This window comes from Oryctolagus cuniculus, chromosome 2, assembly GCF_964237555.1.
Source record: "Oryctolagus cuniculus chromosome 2, mOryCun1.1, whole genome shotgun sequence".
Taxonomy (NCBI): Eukaryota; Metazoa; Chordata; class Mammalia; order Lagomorpha; family Leporidae; genus Oryctolagus; species Oryctolagus cuniculus.
The window spans coordinates 1,958,748-1,977,391 of NC_091433.1; the positions used below are offsets into that span (position 1 = coordinate 1,958,748).

An 18,644-nucleotide genomic window follows, 5' to 3' on the forward strand; every position below is an offset into this window, starting at 1 on the left:
CAGAGAGCGAGTGTGCCCTCAGAGAGCAAGTGTGCCCTCAGAGACTGAGTGTGCCCTCAGAGTGAGCATGTGCCCTCAGCAAGTGTGCCCTCAGAGAGAGCGAGTGTGCCCTGCAGAGTGTGCCCTCAGTGAGTATATGCCCTGAGAGCGAGTGTGTGCCCTCAGAGAGCGAGTGTGCCCTGCAGAGAGTGAGTGTGCCCTCAGTGAGTGTGTGCCCTCAGAGAGAGCAAGTGTGCCCTCAGAGAGACCGAGTATGCCCTGCAGAGTGAGTGTGCCCTCAGAGAGAGTGAGTGTGCCCTGCAGAGTGAGTGTGCCCTCAGAGAGAGTGTGCCCTCAGAGAGTGAGTGTGTGCCCTCAGAGAGTGAGTGTGTGCCCTCAGAGAGAGCGAGTGTGCCCCCAGAGAGCAAGTGTGTGCCCTCAGAGAGTGAGTGTGTGCCCTCAGAGAGCGAGTGTGCCCTGCAGAGTGTGCCCTCAGAAAGAGTGAGTGTGCCCTGCAGAGTGAGTGTGCCCTCAGAGAGAGTGTGCCCTCAGAGAGTGAGTGTGCCCTCAGAGAGTGAGTGTGTGCCCTCAGAGAGAGCGAGTGTGCCCCCAGAGAGCAAGTGTGTGCCCTCAGAGAGCGAGTGTGTGCCCTCAGAGAGCGAGTGTGCCCTGCAGAGAGTGAGTGTGCCCTCAGTGAGTGTGTGCCCTCAGAGAGAGCAAGTGTGCCCTCAGAGAGACCGAGTATGCCCTGCAGAGTGAGTGTGCCCTCAGAGAGAGTGAGTGTGCCCTGCAGAGTGAGTGTGCCCTCAGAGAGAGTGTGCCCTCAGAGAGTGAGTGTGTGCCCTCAGAGAGTGAGTGTGTGCCCTCAGAGAGAGCGAGTGTGCCCCCAGAGAGCAAGTGTGTGCCCTCAGAGAGTGAGTGTGTGCCCTCAGAGAGCGAGTGTGCCCTCAGAGAGACCGAGTATGCCCTGCAGAGTGAGTGTGCCCTCAGAGAGAGTGAGTGTGCCCTGCAGAGTGAGTGTGCCCTCAGAGAGAGTGTGCCCTCAGAGAGTGAGTGTGTGCCCTCAGAGAGTGAGTGTGTGCCCTCAGAGAGAGCGAGTGTGCCCCCAGAGAGCAAGTGTGTGCCCTCAGAGAGTGAGTGTGTGCCCTCAGAGAGCGAGTGTGCCCTGCAGAGTGTGCCCTCAGAAAGAGTGAGTGTGCCCTGCAGAGTGAGTGTGCCCTCAGAGAGAGTGTGCCCTCAGAGAGTGAGTGTGCCCTCAGAGAGTGAGTGTGTGCCCTCAGAGAGAGCGAGTGTGCCCCCAGAGAGCAAGTGTGTGCCCTCAGAGAGTGAGTGTGTGCCCTCAGAGAGCGAGTGTGCCCTGCAGAGTGTGCCCTTAGAGAGAGCGAGTGTGCCCTCAGAGAGCGAGTGTGCCCTGCAGAGCGAGTGTGCCCTCAGAGAGCGAGTGTGTGCCCTCAGAGCGAGTGTGCCCTCAGAGAGCGAGTGTGCCCTCCGAGAGTGAGTGTGTGCCCTGAGCAAGGCTGGGGGAGGGGTGTGTGCACTGGAGCAGGGCTGGCTGCCCGCTGGGCACCAGGGCGTAGGCTGTGCCCCTGGGGTCGGCTGTAGGGTGCCCGCGTGCCGTGAAGCCTTCCACCCGCTGGGCAGCCGGGGCGTCCGTGTGTGCAGTCGGCGTCTGTGCCTCCATCCTGTGCTCTTCTCGGGATTCATGGACCAGCATCGGCTGAGGGGCCGCAGGAGCGTGGGTGCACTCTGCGCCCTGAGCAGCCTGAGCACAGCCCCGGGGTGCAGGGAGGGCGGGGCACTGGGGCTCTCTGCTGGGGCAGCCGGGTGCGGTGCAGGCCGGAGGTCATGTGGTTCATGGCAGCCGCTGGGGGAGCACTCTGGTGGTGACCTTGGCGGGAGGCCCTGAGGAGGCAGCGACCCGAGGGGTGGGGAGACAGGTGGCACCGAGGGCCTGAAAAGGGGTCCAAGTGGGGGCCCAGGCTGGCTGTGCCGACAGGTGCTCCCAGCCAGGACCCAGGGTGCCACCTCACCCCTGCCAGCTGGTTCAGGCGGCCTGGGGACGCCCGGGGGCTGCCGGCACTCTGCACTCTGCCCACTGGGGTTTGGCCACAGACAGCTGTCCACGGCTGCTCCCTCATCACAGCGGGGCGTGGGCAGTGCTGTGATGAGGTGGAGCTGGCAGCCGGGGCTGGGATCCCGAGAGTAGGGGTGTGCAAGCACCCTGGGCAGCGGAGCAGGCACGCAGTGTGCAGGAGAGGGGGTGAGGGTGGGTGCATGTGGGAGTGCGTGTGCAGGAGAGAGGGGGTGAGGGCGGGTGCATGTGGGAGTGCGTGTGCAGGAGAGAGGGGGTGAGGGCGGGTGCATGTGGGAGTGCGTGTGCAGGAGGGGGGGTGAGGGTGGGTGCATGTGGGAGTGCGTGTGCAGGAGAGAGGGGGTGAGGGTGGGTGCATGTGGGAGTGCGTGTGCAGGAGGGGGGGTGAGTGTGGGTGTATGTGGGAGTGCGTGTGCAGGAGAGGGTGAGGGTGGGTGCAGGAGAGTGGGGGTGAGTGTGGGTGTATGTGGGAGTGCGTGTGCAAGAGCGTGAGCATGATTTCATGTGAGGTGAGGGCATGAGTGTGGGTAAGTGTGCGTGTGTGTGAGTGTGGGTGTGTGTGAATGAGTGTGCTGTGCGTGAGTGTGCAAGGATGTGAGTGTGTGAGGGCATGGTTGTGGGTACGTGTGAGTTGGGAGTATGTGAGGGCAGGAGCGTGAGTGTGAGTGTGGTGAGTGTGGGTGTGAGGTGAGTGTGTGAGGACAGGACGTGAGTGAGTGTGAGTGGCCCTGGGTGTCACTCTCAGTGGACCTGTGGCTGTTGCAGGGGCTCCGGTCCCGGGGGAGGCGCCAGCTCAGAGGTCGCCCCCGGTGCCTGGGTCTCCTGTGACGGTGGCAGCGCGGCCCGAGGTGACTGGTCCTGGGTGGGTCTCCTGTGACGGTGGCAGCGCGGCCCGAGGTGACTGGTCCTGGGTCTCCTGTGACGGTGGCAGCGCGGCCCGAGGTGACTGGTCCTGGGTGGGTCTCCTGTGACGGTGGCAGCGCGGCCCGAGGTGACTGGTCCTGGGTCTCCTGTGACGGTGGCAGCGCGGCCCGAGGTGACTGGTCCTGGGTCTCCTGTGACGGTGGCAGCGCGGCCCGAGGTGACTGGTCCTGGGTCTCCTGTGACGGTGGCAGCGCGGCCCGAGGTGACTGGTCCTGGGCTCGTGACTTGGGGGGGAGGGGCTTGCTGGTGGGAGCGGTTGCTGCTGTCGCAGTGGGCGCCACTGGTCAGCTGTCCAGGGCCACAAAACCCAAAAGGGCTGCGGGCAGGACGTGCCTCCGGGACAGCCTGAGCCCGCGCGCCGGTCCCGTCGCCTGCCCTTGTCCCGGCCCCCGAGCTGAGCACAGCGGTGGCCCCGGGAGGTGGTGCCCTCAGGGACGCCGTGTGCAGCCGGAAGCCGAGCAGTGACGGGGCTCAGGGGGGGCTCCGAGCCGTGCGGTGGCTGTGAGGGAGGCCGCTGCCTGTGCTCAGCGTGGCCCGCTGGTGGACCCGGACCCGTGGTTTGGAAGGCGCTGTGGCAGCGAGTGGCAGCAGGACCAGGGACACGGAGGACACGGAGGACACGGAGGAGGTGGCGGTGTGCAGGCAGCTGGCGGGGGGTGGGGTGGGCTGGGCAGATGCCATGCTGTGTGCCCGTGGGAGCCCGGGCCCGGGCCTGCTGCTGTGGGGACAGGGCAGGGCCACCAGAGGCGTCCAGTGCGCGGCTCGGGTCCTGTCTGCCCCCTCTGCCAGCCCCGCCCCGCCCCAGGGACGCACCCCGCCAGCCGCAGCGCTGCGTGGACAGGAGCGCTGGCCGAGGCCGGGGCAGCTGTGGGCACAGGTGCTCTCTGAGGGCTGGCAGGGGTCCCCAGGCGAACCTGGCTGGAGACGGAGGCAGCGAGAGAGGGGCCGTCCCTCGTGGATGGGACCCGCGCTGCTCCGGCTCTGTCCCCACAGACGGCCGACGAACCCTGGGCGAGAGCTCAGCTCCACGCGAGGCCTGGGGCGGGGGCGGCGGGCTCGCTCTGCACACGGCTCGCTCTGCACACGGCTCACTCTGCACACGGCTCACTCTGCACACGGCTCGCTCTGCACACGGGCTCACTCTGCACACGGGCTCACTCTGCACACGGCTCGCTCTGCACACGGCTCACTCTGCACACGGCTCACTCTAACACGGCTCACTCTGCACACGGCTCACTCTGCACATGGGTTCACTCTGCACACGGCTCGCTCTGCACATGGCTCACTCTAACGGCTCACTCTAACACGGCTCGCTCTGCACACGGCTCGCTCTGCACACGGCTCACTCTAACACGGCTCGCTCTGCACACGGCTCGCTCTGCACACGGGCTCGCTCTGTACACGGCTCACTCTGCACACGGGCTCGCTCTGCACACGGCTCACTCTGCACACGGGCTCGCTCTGCACACGGCTCACTCTGCACACGGCTCGCTCTGCACACGGGCTCACTCTGCACACGGCTCGCTCTGCACACGGCTCACTCTGCACACGGCTCAGTCTGCACAGCTCAGTCTGCACACGGCTCACTCTGCACACGGCTCAGTCTGCACACGGCTCAGTCTGCACACGGCTCGCTCTGCACACGGCTCACTCTGCACACGGCTCGCTCTGCCTCCCCTCTGCTGTCCTCTCCCCGCGGCCTTGCTGCTTCCCCAGAACTCGGCGGGAAGCCGTCCTCATCTTGGTCTTCACACACCAGTCCACGCTGGAAGCGCCTTCTTTATTTTTGAGGTTTCATTGTATTTATTTGAAAGGCACAGTTACACACACACACGCATGCGCACACACACACACACACAGAGAGAGAGAGAGAGAGAGAGGTCTTCCATCCACTGGCTCGCTCCTCCGATGCCTGCAAAGCCAGGGCCGGGCCAGGCTGAAGGCCGGAGGCTGGAGCTCCCTTCTGGGGTTGCAGGAGGGGGCAGGGGCCCCAGCACTGGGACTCGGTGAGGGAGGTGGGCGTCCCGAGGTCCCTGCAGGCCCTGTTAGCTGGGGGCCCGCGGGCGGACGCCCCAGCCTCCGTGACTGTGCCTGAGCCCCCGCCCTGGAGAGACGCGAGTGGGCACAGCAGCCCGAGCCCCGCCTCCCGGAGCTGCCTCCTGGCCGGGCTGCGGGCTGGGGGGTTACAGCCCACCGAGAGTGGGGGGAGGGGCCCAGTGGGGCGGATGGGAGGCCCCACAGCTCCCTCGGAAGGGTCCAGCGCAGGCCTTCGAATGGCTGCGGGAGGCTCGCAGGCTGGCCCTGCGCCCGGGAGGTGCGTGTCCTGAGGGTCTCCAGGCCTCACCCCCCCAGGCCCCGGGCTCCAGGGGCTCAGTGAACACTTCCTGTTGCTGCCCTGGGGAGAGGGAGGGAGGGGGAGGGAGAGGGAGGGGAGGGGGGAGGGGAGGGGGGAGGGGAGGGGAGGGAGAGGGGAGAGGAGGGGAAGGGGAGGGAGACTGAGCCCGCCCCGCCCCGCCCCTCCCGGCGCCTCGTGTGCGCCTGTGCTCCCGTGTGGGGCTGTGCCGGGTGCCCGTGCAGGCCGAGGCCCGGGGCTGTCCCGGCGTCATAGTTGGCTCCTGGACTCCGGGTGACCTCCTGTTACCCAAGCCTGTGGCGGGACCGGGAGCCCTGGCAGGGCCTCAGGTCGGAGCTGGAGAAGAGGGGCTGGTCCCAGCCGTGAGCCACACGGAGGACCTCAGGGAACAGCGGCACGTGGGCCCTGGGTGGAACAGCCGCAGAGCCGGGACGGGCTGGGTCTCCTGCACGCGCCGCGGCACCCGCCTTGTGGCCGAGATGAGCACCATGGGAACAGCGGGGCCGCTTCCGTGACCGTGTGGGTGGCCCTGGAGCACAGCTGGCCGCGCCCCCGGCTTGGTGACGGGCGGGCGCACTCCTGCCTCGAAGCCGAAGCCGGGGGCTGCTCCCCCTGCCTCTCGCCCTCAGTCCTCCGTCTCCCCGCCCAGAAGAGGAGGTGGCGAGCGCGGCCCGCCGGGCCCGCCCTCTGCCCCGCACACCCACACCGGCCACTTCTCATCCCATGGCTGCAGGCCTCTCAGGAAGGGCACCTGTCGCCGGGGCCGGCTGAGCCGCCGACCGCTTTCATCTGGGCTCTTCCCTTGTGTGTGCCTGTCTGCCCTGACAAAGCCCGTCTGAACACCAAACACGGCGCAGCCTGTGTGTCCCGGCTCGAAGCCCCGTCCGGACCCCCAGGGCTGAGAGGGGCCCCAGAGCTCTCTTCTTTCTTTCTTTTACAAAGTTTACGAGGCTGGCGCTGTGTTGTAGCAGGTGAAGCCGCCGCCTGCAGTGCTGGCATCCCATATGGACGCCGGTTCAAGTCCTGGCCGCTCCACTTCCGATCCAGCTCTCTGCTGTGGCCTGGGAAAGCAAAAGATGGGCCGTGTGCTTGGACCTGCACCCACATGGGAGACCCGGAAGAAGCTCCTGGCTCCTGGCTTCAGCCTGGCCCAGCTCCAGCCGTTGTAGCCATTTGGGGAGTGAACCAGTGGATGGAAGATATCTTTCTCTCTGTGTCTTTCTCTGCCTTTGAAATAAATAAATTTTTTAAAAAAGGTTTATTTATGGGACCAGTGTTGTGGCTTACCAGGTTAAGCCAACATCTGCAACGCCAGCATCTCATATGGGGACCAGCTGGAGTCCCGGCTGCCCCTCTTCCAGTCCAGCTCTCTGCCGTGGCCTGGGAAGGCAGTGGAGGATGGCCCAAGTGCTTGGGCCCTGCACCTGTGTGGGAGACAGGAAGAAGCTCCCGGCTCCTGGCTTCGGATCAGCCCAGCTCCGACCATTTGAGGAGCGAACCAGCGGAGGGAAGACCTCTCTCTCTGTCTCCTCCTCTCTGTAACTCTGCCTTTCAAATAAAATAAAAATAAATCTTTAAAGTTTATTCATTTATTTGAAAGGCGGAGTAACAGAGAGGGAGAGACAGAGACAGAGAGATCTCTCATCCACTGGTTCACTCCCCAGATCCCCAACTCGGCTAGGGCTGTTCCAGGTCAAACCTGGAGCCAGGAGCCAGGAGCTCCATCCGGGTCTCCCACGTGAGTGCAGGGGCTCCAGCGCCTGGGCCGCCTTCTGCTGCCTTCCCAGGTGCGTGCGCGGGAATTGGAATGGAAGTGGGAAAGAGCCGGCACTCCGTCCTGGAAAGCAGGTGTTGCGAGCGGCTGCTAACCGCTGTGGCACAGCGCCAGCCCCGCAGAGCCGGCTGGGTTTGAGGCGAGGTCCGTGGGCTGGGGTTTGGACAGTGACGAAGCACCTTGGGGTGAGCCGCGCGCCCCCAGGCCCCCAGAGGCTCAGGGAGTGTGTGATGGCACCGGCGTCTAGAAATGGCTTCTTCCTGCTGTTTGAAGCCAGGATCCACTTTGACTCCCTCTTGGCTGCTGCCGGTATCTGGAAGGCAGAGCAGTTTGCGGGCTGTCGGCTGGAGAGGGTCTCAGGACCACGCCAGACCCCACGGCTGGCCCCGGGAACTGGCACAGGCGCGTGGCGGTGTGGGGCAGGGCCGGCGGCTGTGACGAGCAGGTGCCGGCAGCCGCGGCTCGTTCTCCCGGGCCGCGGGAGGAAGCGCTGCACACAGGCGCGGCCGCCGTCTTTGTGTGCGCCTTTGAGACAGAGTCTGAGCCCTGGCACCGCGGCTGCCGGCAGTGTCCTGTTGCCACGGCGACGAGGGGGCGCCCTGCCATCCCTCGGCAGGGTCCTCCTGCCTGTGACGCACGGGCAGCCTGCGGGGCCACGTGGTCCCTTATAGATGCGCAGCCTGGCCGGCACGAAGTTTCATTCAGCGAAGATGGACTTGGAGGAAGGGCTGTCGGGCGAGAAGGAGGCTGAGGGTGAGCAGCAGGTGAGTCAGGCCCGCGGCTCCCACGGCCGCGGGGTGGACGGCAGCGCGGGAACGAGCCGGGCTGCGTGGCGGAGTCGGAGTCCGTGCCGTGGCCAGCGCCGGCCGGGGCTGCTCTCCCTCGCCGTGCGGGGAGCTCTGATGGGTGTTGAGAGAGTGACTGTGGGACACCGAGCCCGGCTGGAAAACGCTTCCTGTTCCGTGGAGCTGGTTCTGCATGGGGGCTGGGGCTGAGGGGGCTGGGGACGGTCACTCCCAGGCTGGGGGGGACGGTCATTCCCGGGCTGCCTGGGGACGGTCACCCCCGGGCTGGGGCTGGGGACGGTCACTCCCGGGCTGGGGGTGCTGTGCTGACTGGGGATGCTTACCCCCGGGCTGCCTGGGGACGGTCACCTCCGGGCTGGCTGGGGATGGTCACTCCCAGGCTGCCTGGGGACGGTCACTCCCGGGCTGGGGGGGGGGCTGTGCTGACTGGGGATGGTTACCCCTGGGCTGCCTGGGGACGGTCACTCCCGGGCTGGGGGGGGGCTGTGCTGCCTGGGGACGGTCACTCCCGGGCTGGGGGGGGGGGCTGTGCTGACTGGGGACGGTCACTCCCGGGCTGGGGGGGGGGGCTGTGCTGACTGGGGACGGTCACTCCCGGGCTGGGGCTGGGGGGGCTGGGGACGGTCACTCCCGGGCTGGAGTGTGCTGGTTGGGGATGGTCACTCCCGGGCTTATAAAGTTGAACTTGGCCGCAGAAGGTCTCCGCGGAGGTCTGGGCGCAGGTGAGAACACTGCTGCCCTCCCTCCTGGGGCTGCGCCCGCCGACGTGAAGGCAGAGACAGACTCGCAGTGTGTACAGAAGAGCCCGCTGCTTGCGGGTGCTGGTTCGCCGTGGGTTCTTTCTGGGCAGCAGGAAGGGGAAGGCACCGGCCTGGGGTGCCCTGGTGCGGACGTGGGTGGAGGGAGATGAGCTGCGTCAGCCCTGCCGGGTGGACTCGGGGCCAGCCCTGCCGGGCCGGGCCGGAGCGGCACAGCCTCCGGGCTGCCTGGGCGGCGTGGGGCGTGGCCGCGCTGGGCCGAGGCTGGGGCCGCCTGCAGGCGGCACTGCCCTTTGCACGGTCTGTTGGAGCAGATTTCAACAGCGCTGATTTCATTCCGAGTAAAAAATGCCACCAGGGATCCGCCCGTACGCTTCCCCGCACACACGATCCGGGCTCCCTCGGAGACTTTTGCAAACTCCTAAAACTGGCATTGCCGTGGGTGTGTGAGAACCTGGCCGATGGGCTTGCTGGAGCCACGGGCGCCAGGGGCCCCTCTCCCGGGTGCCGGGGGGTAGCGTGAGAGGGCCCCGTGCCCAGAGCCGCCCCCTTGGTCCTGGGGGGTCCCGGGGTCGTGCCTGCGGCCTGCAAGCTCCCACGGAAGCCCCTGCCGCTCGCGCTGCCCACCCCTCGCGGCTCTCGCCAGCCGGGCGACCTCGATTCCCCTGGGAAGCGTGCGTGTCCCCTTGCTGAAGCGAGATGACCCAGGAGACGCCAGACCCACGACCTGGAGGACCAGGTGGTCAGGGGAAGAAAGCTCCGGAGGTCGGCGCCGCACAGGGAGGGGCGCGTCAGGTGGAGCGAGCTGACTTCCTGCCACCCAGAGCTTTCCGGAGACCCCGGGGCTTTTACCCCTCCCCCACTCCGGGTCCTGCTCAATATTCGAGAATAAGAGGGCGCCCACGGGAAAGCGCAGGGCTGCAGGGGGCCGGGGCTCTCGTGGGGGGCTGTGTGCCCAGGTCCGGGCATAGCTGAGCCCCGCAGATGCGGCTAAGGGAGAGGGAGAGGGACGCGGACGCGGGAGACGGGCGCGCGGCCAGGGGTCGTCCAGGGCCCCCTGGCACGGACAGCCCCTCCCGCCCCTCCTTTCCCGCCGGGCTGCTGAGGTGGCCGGGAGCTGGCCAGCAGCCAGGCGGCCCCTCAGGAGAGCCCCGGCCCGGGGAGGGGGGCGCTGGTGGGGGCGGTGGAGCGGGGCTGCCAGCGCCGTGGGACGTGAGAAGCGAGGTGAGAGGCCTGCGGGGGCCGTGGTGCTGGCGGACGCCCCGGCTGCGCCGGCTCTGGGCAGCGTGGGTTGAGCTTAAAGGGCTCTGTGGACACTTTTGCATTTGACTGAATTTCTCCTTTTTAGCCCAAACTGACGAGCTCTTTCCTCTAAGCCTGTCTTGGCCCCTCCTGCATGCCGGCTGCCTGGCGCTCACGCTCCCTTGGGGCCCTGGGTGGGGTCCCCGCCTGGAGCTGTGTCCTGGGTGCCCGGCCAGCCTGGGCACAGGGCAGACCCTGAGCTGGGGGCCGCTCCCTCTGTCGCTCTCTTAAGAAAAGAAAAAGAGTGGCACAGACACAGAGACACTTCCCGTCCACTGGTTCACTCCCCAAATGCCTGCAGCGGCCAGGGCTGGGCCAGGCCAAAGCCGGGAGTCAGGAGCTCCATCCGGGTCCCCCGTGTGGGTGCAGGGGCCCAGGTACCTGGGCCCTCACCTGCTGCCTCCCGGGACGCACATCAGCGGGCAGCTGGAGCAGAGGCGGAGCAGCCGGGACTTGACCCGGAGCCCCGTCCAGGGTGCTGATGGTGCCAGGGTGGCTGCGTGCGCACCGAGGCCTCCCCGGCTGCCGGGACCCCCTCCTCACTGGCCGCAGGGATTCTTCGTGCTGCCTCGGCCCTGCGCCCTGCGGAAGGGGGCTCCCCGGAACTACATCCCTGCTCTCTGCTGGAATGCCGCTCAGGGCCGCCCCTCGGCCTGGCCCTGCAGCCAGGGGAGCAGCCGGAGGCGCCGCTCTGCCGCGGGGCCCCGGTGGAGGGCCTGGCCCTGCCTGGCCCAGGCTGCATGGCCGTGGGCGCCCCCTGTGTCCGCTGCTTCGCCCTTCAAGCAGATGAGATGAGGTGAATGACCTGAGGAGGCCACGTGAGTGGACGTTTCAAGGCACAAATGCATGCAGGGCAGCTGCCTGCTCGAAGTCCGGCGGTTACTTACATTCCTGTTCTTTGTACTCGGCCACTTCCCACGTTCCAGCCTCTGGGAGTGCAGGCCTCTGCTTAAATAAGTGGTTAGTTCGTATTTCCTGTGACCAAGTGGGAGATTGTGTCGGGGCCTCAAAATAGGACATTTAGGACATCGTATATTCTAGAATTCCACAGGATGAAGTCTGACGAGGTAGGTCTTCACAGACACCCTTTGTAGGAACAACTTAAAACTTTCAAAACCTGGATTCAAAACAAAATGCCCGTGGGGCCGGCGCTGTGGCGTAGTGGGCTAAGCCTCTGCCTGTGGCGTCGGCATCCCTATGGTTGCCGGTTCTAGTCCCGGCTGCTCCACTTCCGATCCAGCTCTCTGCTGTGGCCTGGGAAGGCAGTGGAGGATGGCCCAGGTCCTTGGGCCCCTGCACCCACGTGGGAGACCAGGAGGAAGCTCCTGGCTCCTGGCTTCGGATCGGCCCAGCTCCGGCTGTTGAGGCCATCTGGGGACTGAACCAGCGGGTGATCTCTCTGTCTCTACTTCTCAGTGTCTATAACTCTGTCTCTCAAATAAATAAATAAAATCTTAAATAAAATAAAATACCCAGGAGTGCATGAGGCCGGGCAGATCTGCGAGCAGAGCCCGGGGCTGCCCTGAGCGCTCAGGCGGGCCACGGGCTGCGGCACAAACGTGCGTGGTCTGGTGGAGCCTGGAGTCGGGCTGCGGCTGCCCTGGGCTGTCTGGGCGTGGTGCCGTGTGCACTGAGCACGGTGCTACCTTGCTCGCGTCGCCTGCGCTGCTGTGAGTGTGAGTGCAGACACGGAGGTCCGGGAGCGGCTGCGTGCCGGGTATCGGAGTGAGCGAGGTCTGTGGTGGCCCAGGGCGGCCGGGGGACCTGGGGATCCGTGTGAGACACCGTCCACAGAAGCCAGCACACGGTGAGCTGAAGACCTGAGCCTGAGCCTGAGACTGGAGCCGTGACGCTGCCAGGAGAGTGGGGAGGTCTTGGCGCTGCCTGCAGACGGGCGAGTGCACAGCAGGGGGCGCTGGCCGCAAAAGCAAAGTGAGAAAGTGTCTGCTGTTGGAGAAAAACCTGGCTGCCGGACGCCCGGGACGCCGAGGGCCGGCTCGGGTTGCACCGAGAGAGCTGCCGCCTCACGGACGAGATGGCCGGACCCCGAGCGTGCAGGGACTTGCGGGGGAATGCCAACTGCAGCCGTCAGATAAGAGCCCAAATCCTAATGACCACACGTCCACCGAGCGGTTAGGATGAGCCGCGAGAGGGCCGGGAAGCCCAGTGGGCGGGAGACCCAGCAGCCGGATGGGAGAGTGGCCGTCCACACCGTCCTGTGGCTGTCGCGGCTGGGAGGGTGGGGCCCTGAGACCATCGCCCCCCCTGGGTGGGGTGGGGTGGCCCAGCACAGGCGGGGGCCCCAGAGCGCAGCCGTGCGGGCGGCCTGGGCACCTGTCCTGGGGGCAGGTGCACCGCGGAATGTTCCGCCTTAGGGAAGAAGGGCGTCCACCAGCCTGAGCCTCGTGGGAGGCGCCGCAGTCCGGGCTGGGGGTGAGCCGAGCCGCTGACCTCGCACGGAGGCAGGAGGGTGGTGGGCCGAGGAGATGCTGGCCAGAGTCCAGTTTTTAAAAATGACTTTTGAAAGATTTGTGTATTTGTTGAAAGGCAGAGTGACAGGGTTCTTCCATTGCTGGTTCTCTCCCGAAATGCTCACCATAGCCAGGGAGGGGCCGGGCTGGAGCCAGGAGCCCAGAGCTGCACGGGGTCCCCCTCCCACGGGGGTGGGCCGTGGGCTGGTGGGGGTGCGTGGCTCAACCGCGTGGCGACTGCGTGGAGGTGTGCTGTGCCCTGAGGGGCTGGAGGGCAGCAGATGGCGGTGTGGCCGTGGGCAGTGCGCGTGGGGGTCGGGCCTCATCTCCCACAAATTCTCTTCTGGAAACAGTACTTCTAATTGCGCCGCGGAAGCCACTCGCTCTCTTCCCCCGCTGACGCTGGTGACGCGACCTCAGATTTCCATCAGCTGCCACGGGAGTCCTCGCCCCGCCTCCTGGAGTCCCTGACGTACCGATGCGGTCGGCTGAGCCGTCTGCGGGGGCGGCGTGGGGGCCGGGCCCCTGGGGTTCAGTGCCGCAGGTTCTGGTCTCTGGGCTCAAAAAGTGCAGAACAGGCTGTGCCATGAACCCCAAGGCTGTGGGAATGATTTGGGGGTGACCAGCTGCCCCTCCGCACCCCTCCCCTGCACCCAGTGTTTGCCCCAGACAGGGTGCCTCCAGATACACAGGTCCCCAGCCACGGGTGCCGCACCCCCCGCAGCTGTTTCCCTCCAGCCCTGGCCCCCACCCGCCTGCCCACTGGGCACTGGCACCGGCCCCTCCCGAAGCCCCTTCGCCCGCCCTGGTGTCCTTGTCGAGGGGCGCAGGGTCAGAGCTGCCCGGCTCTCGCTCCCGGCACTGTCTCACGTGAATGACACCAAAGCAGTCGCTGGTGGCTGCTGTGAGCTATTTCTTGGCAAATTTAGTAATGTCACAAGGAAAAGCCATTCGTCCATCCCCTGTCCTCTGACAGCACGTGCGCTCAGACAGGTGACAGCTAACTGCCCCGCCAGGGCGGGAGCTGTCCCCCGGGGTGCTCGCCTCCCACCATGCGGTGCTGGGTGCGAGTCCTGCAGCTCCACTTCCAACCCAGCTCCCTGCTGTGGCCCGGGAAGCAGCAGAAGGTGGCGCACGTGGAGACCCAGGGAGGTCCTGGCCGGGCACCTGCCGTGGGCATCTGGGGACAGCGTGAGCAGATGGAAGATGTGTGTGTGTCTCTGTCCTTCCCTCTCTCTGGGTCGCTCTGCCCGAATGAATCTAAAGAAATAGTCCCCACGGAGCTTTGCTTGGGTGGGTGGAAAGGTGGGGGCGGGGCAGGTGGAGCCGGCGCTTCGGCACTCTCCGGGGGTCTCAGCTCTGAGCCCGGGGTCCTCTGCCGGCCCTGGCGGGCACCATGAGGCGGTGCGGGGTGGGGCTGCCCCTTGCCTCTGCTCACCCGGCTGCGCCCCGAGGTTCAGTCTCCCCGACCCCAGCTCTCCGCCCCCCCTTGCCTCTGCCCGCCCGGCTGCGCCCCGAGGTTCAGTCTCCCCGACCCCAGCTCAACGCCCCCCCTTGCCTCTGCCCGCCCGGCTGTGCCCCGAGGTTCAGTCTCCCCGACCCCAGCTCTCCGCCCCCTGCCGGCCTCCGCGACCTCGGCTGAGGCTCCCCTTGGGCACCTGTGCGTTTCCCCGGGAGCGTCGCTTGGTTAATTTTACATCTGCCCCGACTTCTCCTTTCCGCTGTGAGTCTTGGGGCAGGGTGTCGTGGTCACGTGACATTCTGAGTTTTCCTGACCGTGTGGAAGGCCGGCCCGCCAGGCTGCCTTCTCCAGGGGGTGTGTGCTGGCCTCTCCCTGGGCTGGGACCAGCCCCGGGCCCGGCCCTGCCCCCCTCCCCTCCCCTCCTGCTCTGCTTCTCCAGCGACTCCCAGGCATTCTGCCTCTACTGTCTTTTTTTCTGTAAATCTAAAACTTTTAAAAAGTGGGTGGGGGGCCCTGCCCCGTGAGCAGCCCCTGCATCCCGGCCCTTGGGGGCATCCTCCCTGCCCACAGCCCCGCCCACCCCCGTCCCGGGACGCCCCCTGCCCAGGTCTCAGGCATTCCAGTCACCCGTCGCCTCCTAGCTGCGAAAGCCACGCTTTCTGGTGTGCTTTTCAGATGTTGCTGACCAAGTATATTTTCAGTTAGTTACTCCTTGAGAGGTGGAGAGAGGGCTCCCACCGGCCGGTTCACCCCCCGGGTGCCCACCGAGCCACGAGCGTCGGCCTTGATTCACGTCTCCCACGCGGGTGGCAGCCACCCAAGTCCTTGATCCCTGGCCGCCACCCCCACGGGTGCGTCAGGAGGAAGCGGGGTCACACCCAGGCACTCGGGAGTGGGGCGCTGGGCCAAACGCCAGCCCCAGTGGGGTTTCCGGTGTTCTGCCTGGCCTTGGCGAGGGTTAAGTTCCATGGGTGTGGGGACGATGCCCCTTGGTGCCGGGCTCTCCGGCCGCTTCCCTGGGCTGGGGGCGGCGGGTGAAGTCAGGACTCACTTCCGTGAGACAGGAAGTGCAGCCCCAGGACACCGGGTCAGCCTGGGTCCCTCGGTCCCTGGTCCCTCGGCAGGGCACTGGCCGCTCTGGTTCTGCGGAATGCCTGCCACTCTGCCTCCCTCTGCTCCTCCCTCCCCCAGCCAGGCTGCCTGGGTGCCTGCGCCTCCGGGTGACATGCTGGTTCTTGTCCCCGCGCTCCCCGGCCTCCCTGGTCTGTCTGCCCGGCACGGCTCCCTCCCTGGGCCCCCGCTGCCGATGGGCCAGGCCGGGGGGGGGGGGGGGGGGGGGCGAGTGGCGAGACCCCGGGTCCACCGTGCTGGGCTTTGTTCTCTTGTGGAAAGGATGGACTTCCTCCTCGAGGGAGTCACCGCTGGGCGGGGTTGGCCGGGAGGTGGGAGCGGTGCTCCTGACTCAGGCGCCCGCGCGCGCACACCTGCCTGGACAGGGCCGGAGACGCAGCCGCTGCAGGGCGGCCATGAGGCGCCACTAACTCATGTCTCTCTCTCTTCTTTTTCAGTCGGCAACCGTGTCGGATGGCGGTAAGTCGCCCTTTCTCCCGCTCGCCTGCCTGTCCCTGGCCGCCGTGGGGAGGTGGGGGGGGGGCGGTGTTTCCTGGGCCTGGCTCGGGCGCGGCCTGCCCCTGCCCCCGCGGCCGGCAGCCCCACGCTCTGTTCCTGGGAAGGCGCCACACCTGGGCTGGGGAAGGGCCGACGAGGGTCAGATCACAGGAGCAGGGACCCTGTTTAATCCTGCCGTGGGGAAGGAGGGGCGAGGGCTGGGGCCGCCGGTGTGTGCTGGGCCGGGTGGCCAGGTGCGGGCCCCTCCGCACAGAGGCCTCCGCCGCCTGCGTTGCCAGTGATGCAGGCCCAGGGCGGCTTCTCAGCGGTGTCGCCCCCGTGGGAGGGCCGAGGCGGACTTTGTGTCTCTCAGTCACTCTGCACACTGGAGCTCTGTCTGTGGGCCCGACCTGGGCCCGACCTGGGCCAGGGGGCGGGGCACACAGATTTCTCTGATGTCATCCTCCTCTCGGTCTGCCGTCCACGCGGGCTCCGTGGCACCAAGGCTTCGGGCTGTTCTCGTGGGAGCACCGGGGCGGCGGGCGTGAGGGCGAGGACGCCTTTTCCTTGCAGCCTTGGCCGGCAGAGGCCCCGGGCAGCCCAGGAGCCGGGCTGTGTCTGTGGAGTTGTGTTTCCTGTTTCACGCAGTGGCGATGGCCGTGGTGCCGCTTCCCCGCCCAGGGACTGCAGGGCGCGCAGGGGCGGCTTCTCTCCCCCAGGCTGGCTCGCGTGCAGCCATCTTGAGGCGCGGGGACCCCGGCGGGGCCGAGCGTGGGCACAGCAGCTCTGACTTCTTTCCGTCCGTCATTCAGAGCAGAGGAATTCTCTGGAGCCAGCCCCCGGTGTGGGGAGTCCCTGAGCAGCCCCCGGGCGGGGGTGGGGGGCTCGTCTGGAGGCCTGGGCCGTGGTTCCCCTGCCCCGGGGGCTTTCCGCCTCCACCCGCTCCGCCCCCTGCGCTCCTGCTCCTGCTCCTGCTGTCGGCCTTTCTCCCACCCTCAGCTTCTTGCCCCCACGAGTGGGAGTGCGGAGCCGGGAGGGGGCTGTGTTTGCACACAAAAACCCCTGCAGGCTCGCGAGGGCCCACGCCCGGCCCTGTGTCACCGCGAGAGCCTGCGCCCGTCCAACTGCGCGTTTCTGTGGGCAAGCCTCCCCGTCAGGCTTTGTGGTTTTATTTTAAGGAACTTGGACAATGCTGTGTTTGAGATCTTTGTCAGTAAGTATTTTTTCCCTGATCTCAGAGGAAAAGGGGGCCGGCGCTGTGGTGGAGCCGGTGAAGCCGCAGCCTGTGATGCCAGCATCCCATAGAGGCGCCTGTTCGAGTCCCGGCTGCTCCACTTCCGATCCAGCTCCCTGCCAATGCTCCTGGGGAAGCAGCAGGAGCCGGCCCACGTGCTTCTGCCTTGCTCCCGCGTGGGAGACCCGGGTGGAGCTCCAGGCTCCTGGTCTTTGTGGCCTTCTGGGGAGTGAACCAGCAGGTGGAAGACCTCTGTCTCTGTAACTCTGCCTTTCAAATAAATAAACGAATCTTCAAGAAGAAGAAGGCAACGGTCTGGGACGGCTGCCCTGGGAGAGGGCGACTGGAGCTGGTTCCCGTAGCGAGCCACGCAGGGCTCCGGCCGAGGGACCACGCCAGCGGCTGGGGAGGCCGAGCAGCTGGGGGCCGTTTTGTTTGTGTTCATACGTGGAAGGCAGACAGTTTTTCCACCTGCTGGTTCACCCCCCAGATGTCTGCAACAGCCGGACGGAAACCAGGAGCCAGCGGCTCCATCTGGTCTCCCACGTGGGTGCGGGGCCAAGCCCTGAGCCGTCTGCCGCGCAGGGTGTGCATTGGCAGGGAGCTGGGCCGGAAGCGGAGTAGCCAGGACTCCAGCGGTGCTCTGGTGTGCAGTGTGGTGAGTGGCGGTGTAGCCGGCCAGGCCCCAGCGCCCCCACCCCCCAGCATCTCTGCTGGCCAGGAGCTCTTGTCTGAACCCGCGTCCCTGTGCCGTGTCCCCTGGGACAGCGGAGGCCCTGGCATTCAGTGAACACACTTGCCAGCCTCGCCACCGTCCCCGTGTCCTCCAGTGGGCGCCTCGGCCCCCAGGCCTCTGTCCACTCAGCCACCTGGTCCCTGGCCTGCCCAGGTCTCGGTTTCGGTATCCTGATCTCTGCCCTTCACAGGGTGTCCCTGCGGCGGCAGCCAGGCCCCGGCCGCCTCTCCCTGCCCCCGGTCCTGGCGGGAGCCCGTCTGTCTGTGCCCAGCGCAGCTGACCGCGTCTGGCCCTGGGCATCGCTTCTCTGTGCGCCAAAGCGCGGCCTCCGCAGAACCTGTCGGGCCTCCCGCGGGAGCCGGGTGAGCGCCTGGCCTCGCCTTTGCTCTCTGTCGAGTTTGTGGCTGGTCCGTCGCTCCGCCCCCGCCCCTGTGTGGGGCCTGCAGGCCTTGGGCTCGGCCAGCGGGCGGCTGTCACAGGGGTTGGCTGGGTTCGTGCTGCAGCAGGGCTCGGCTCTGCAGGCCTGGGCTGTGCCTGCGGCACAACTATGTGTATTGTGAGCGCAAACGAACAGACGTTCAAAAGTAATAACACCCGTGACTCCGCCCCTCCCCCCGGGGTTAACACTGTGAACGTGCGGGCTGTTAGCCCCAGAATCTTCTAGAACCTCCTCATCCCCTCCCCTGGAACAGGGGCAGCTTCCCTTCCCTGGGAAAAACAGAATAAAACAAAACTTTTTAAAAAGTTATTTATTTCAAAGTCAGAGTTACACAGAGAGAGGAGAGGCAGAGAGAGAGAGAGAGAGAGAGAGAGAGAGAGAGAGAGAGAGTCTCGTCCATCCACTGGTTCACTCCCCAATTGACTGCAACGGCTGGAGCTGCACCAATCCAAAGCCAGGAGCCAGGAGCTTCCTCTGGGTCTCCCACGTGGGTGCAGGAACCCAAGCACTTGGGCCATCTTCCACTGCTTTCCCAGGCCACAGCAGAGAGCTGGATTGGAAGTGGAGCAGCCGGGTCTCGAACCGGCACCCATATGGGATGCTGGAGCCTCAGGCCAAGGCGTTAACCTGCTGTGCCGCAGTGTTGGCGCCGAACAAAACTTTGTGAAGCCGGTGCCAGGAGGAGCAGCTGAACACTGGTTGGGAA

At 66.4% G+C, this 18,644-nt stretch overlaps 1 protein-coding gene across 3 annotated transcripts in view; it reads left to right on the forward strand.

The window, feature by feature from the left end:
* RGS12 (regulator of G protein signaling 12) overlaps positions 1 to 18,644 on the forward strand; it is a 79,505-nt gene that overhangs the window by 33,740 nt on the left and 27,121 nt on the right. For 2 of the 3 annotated variants that reach the window (XM_051841604.2, XM_070067985.1), the window contains exon 4: positions 15,490 to 15,511. In XM_051841604.2, coding sequence (XP_051697564.2) covers positions 15,490 to 15,511 — 22 coding nt within the window. Of the gene's footprint in view, positions 1 to 7,641; positions 7,887 to 15,489; positions 15,512 to 18,644 lie in introns of those variants that run through there. The other variant, XM_051841606.2, reaches the window with a different exon arrangement.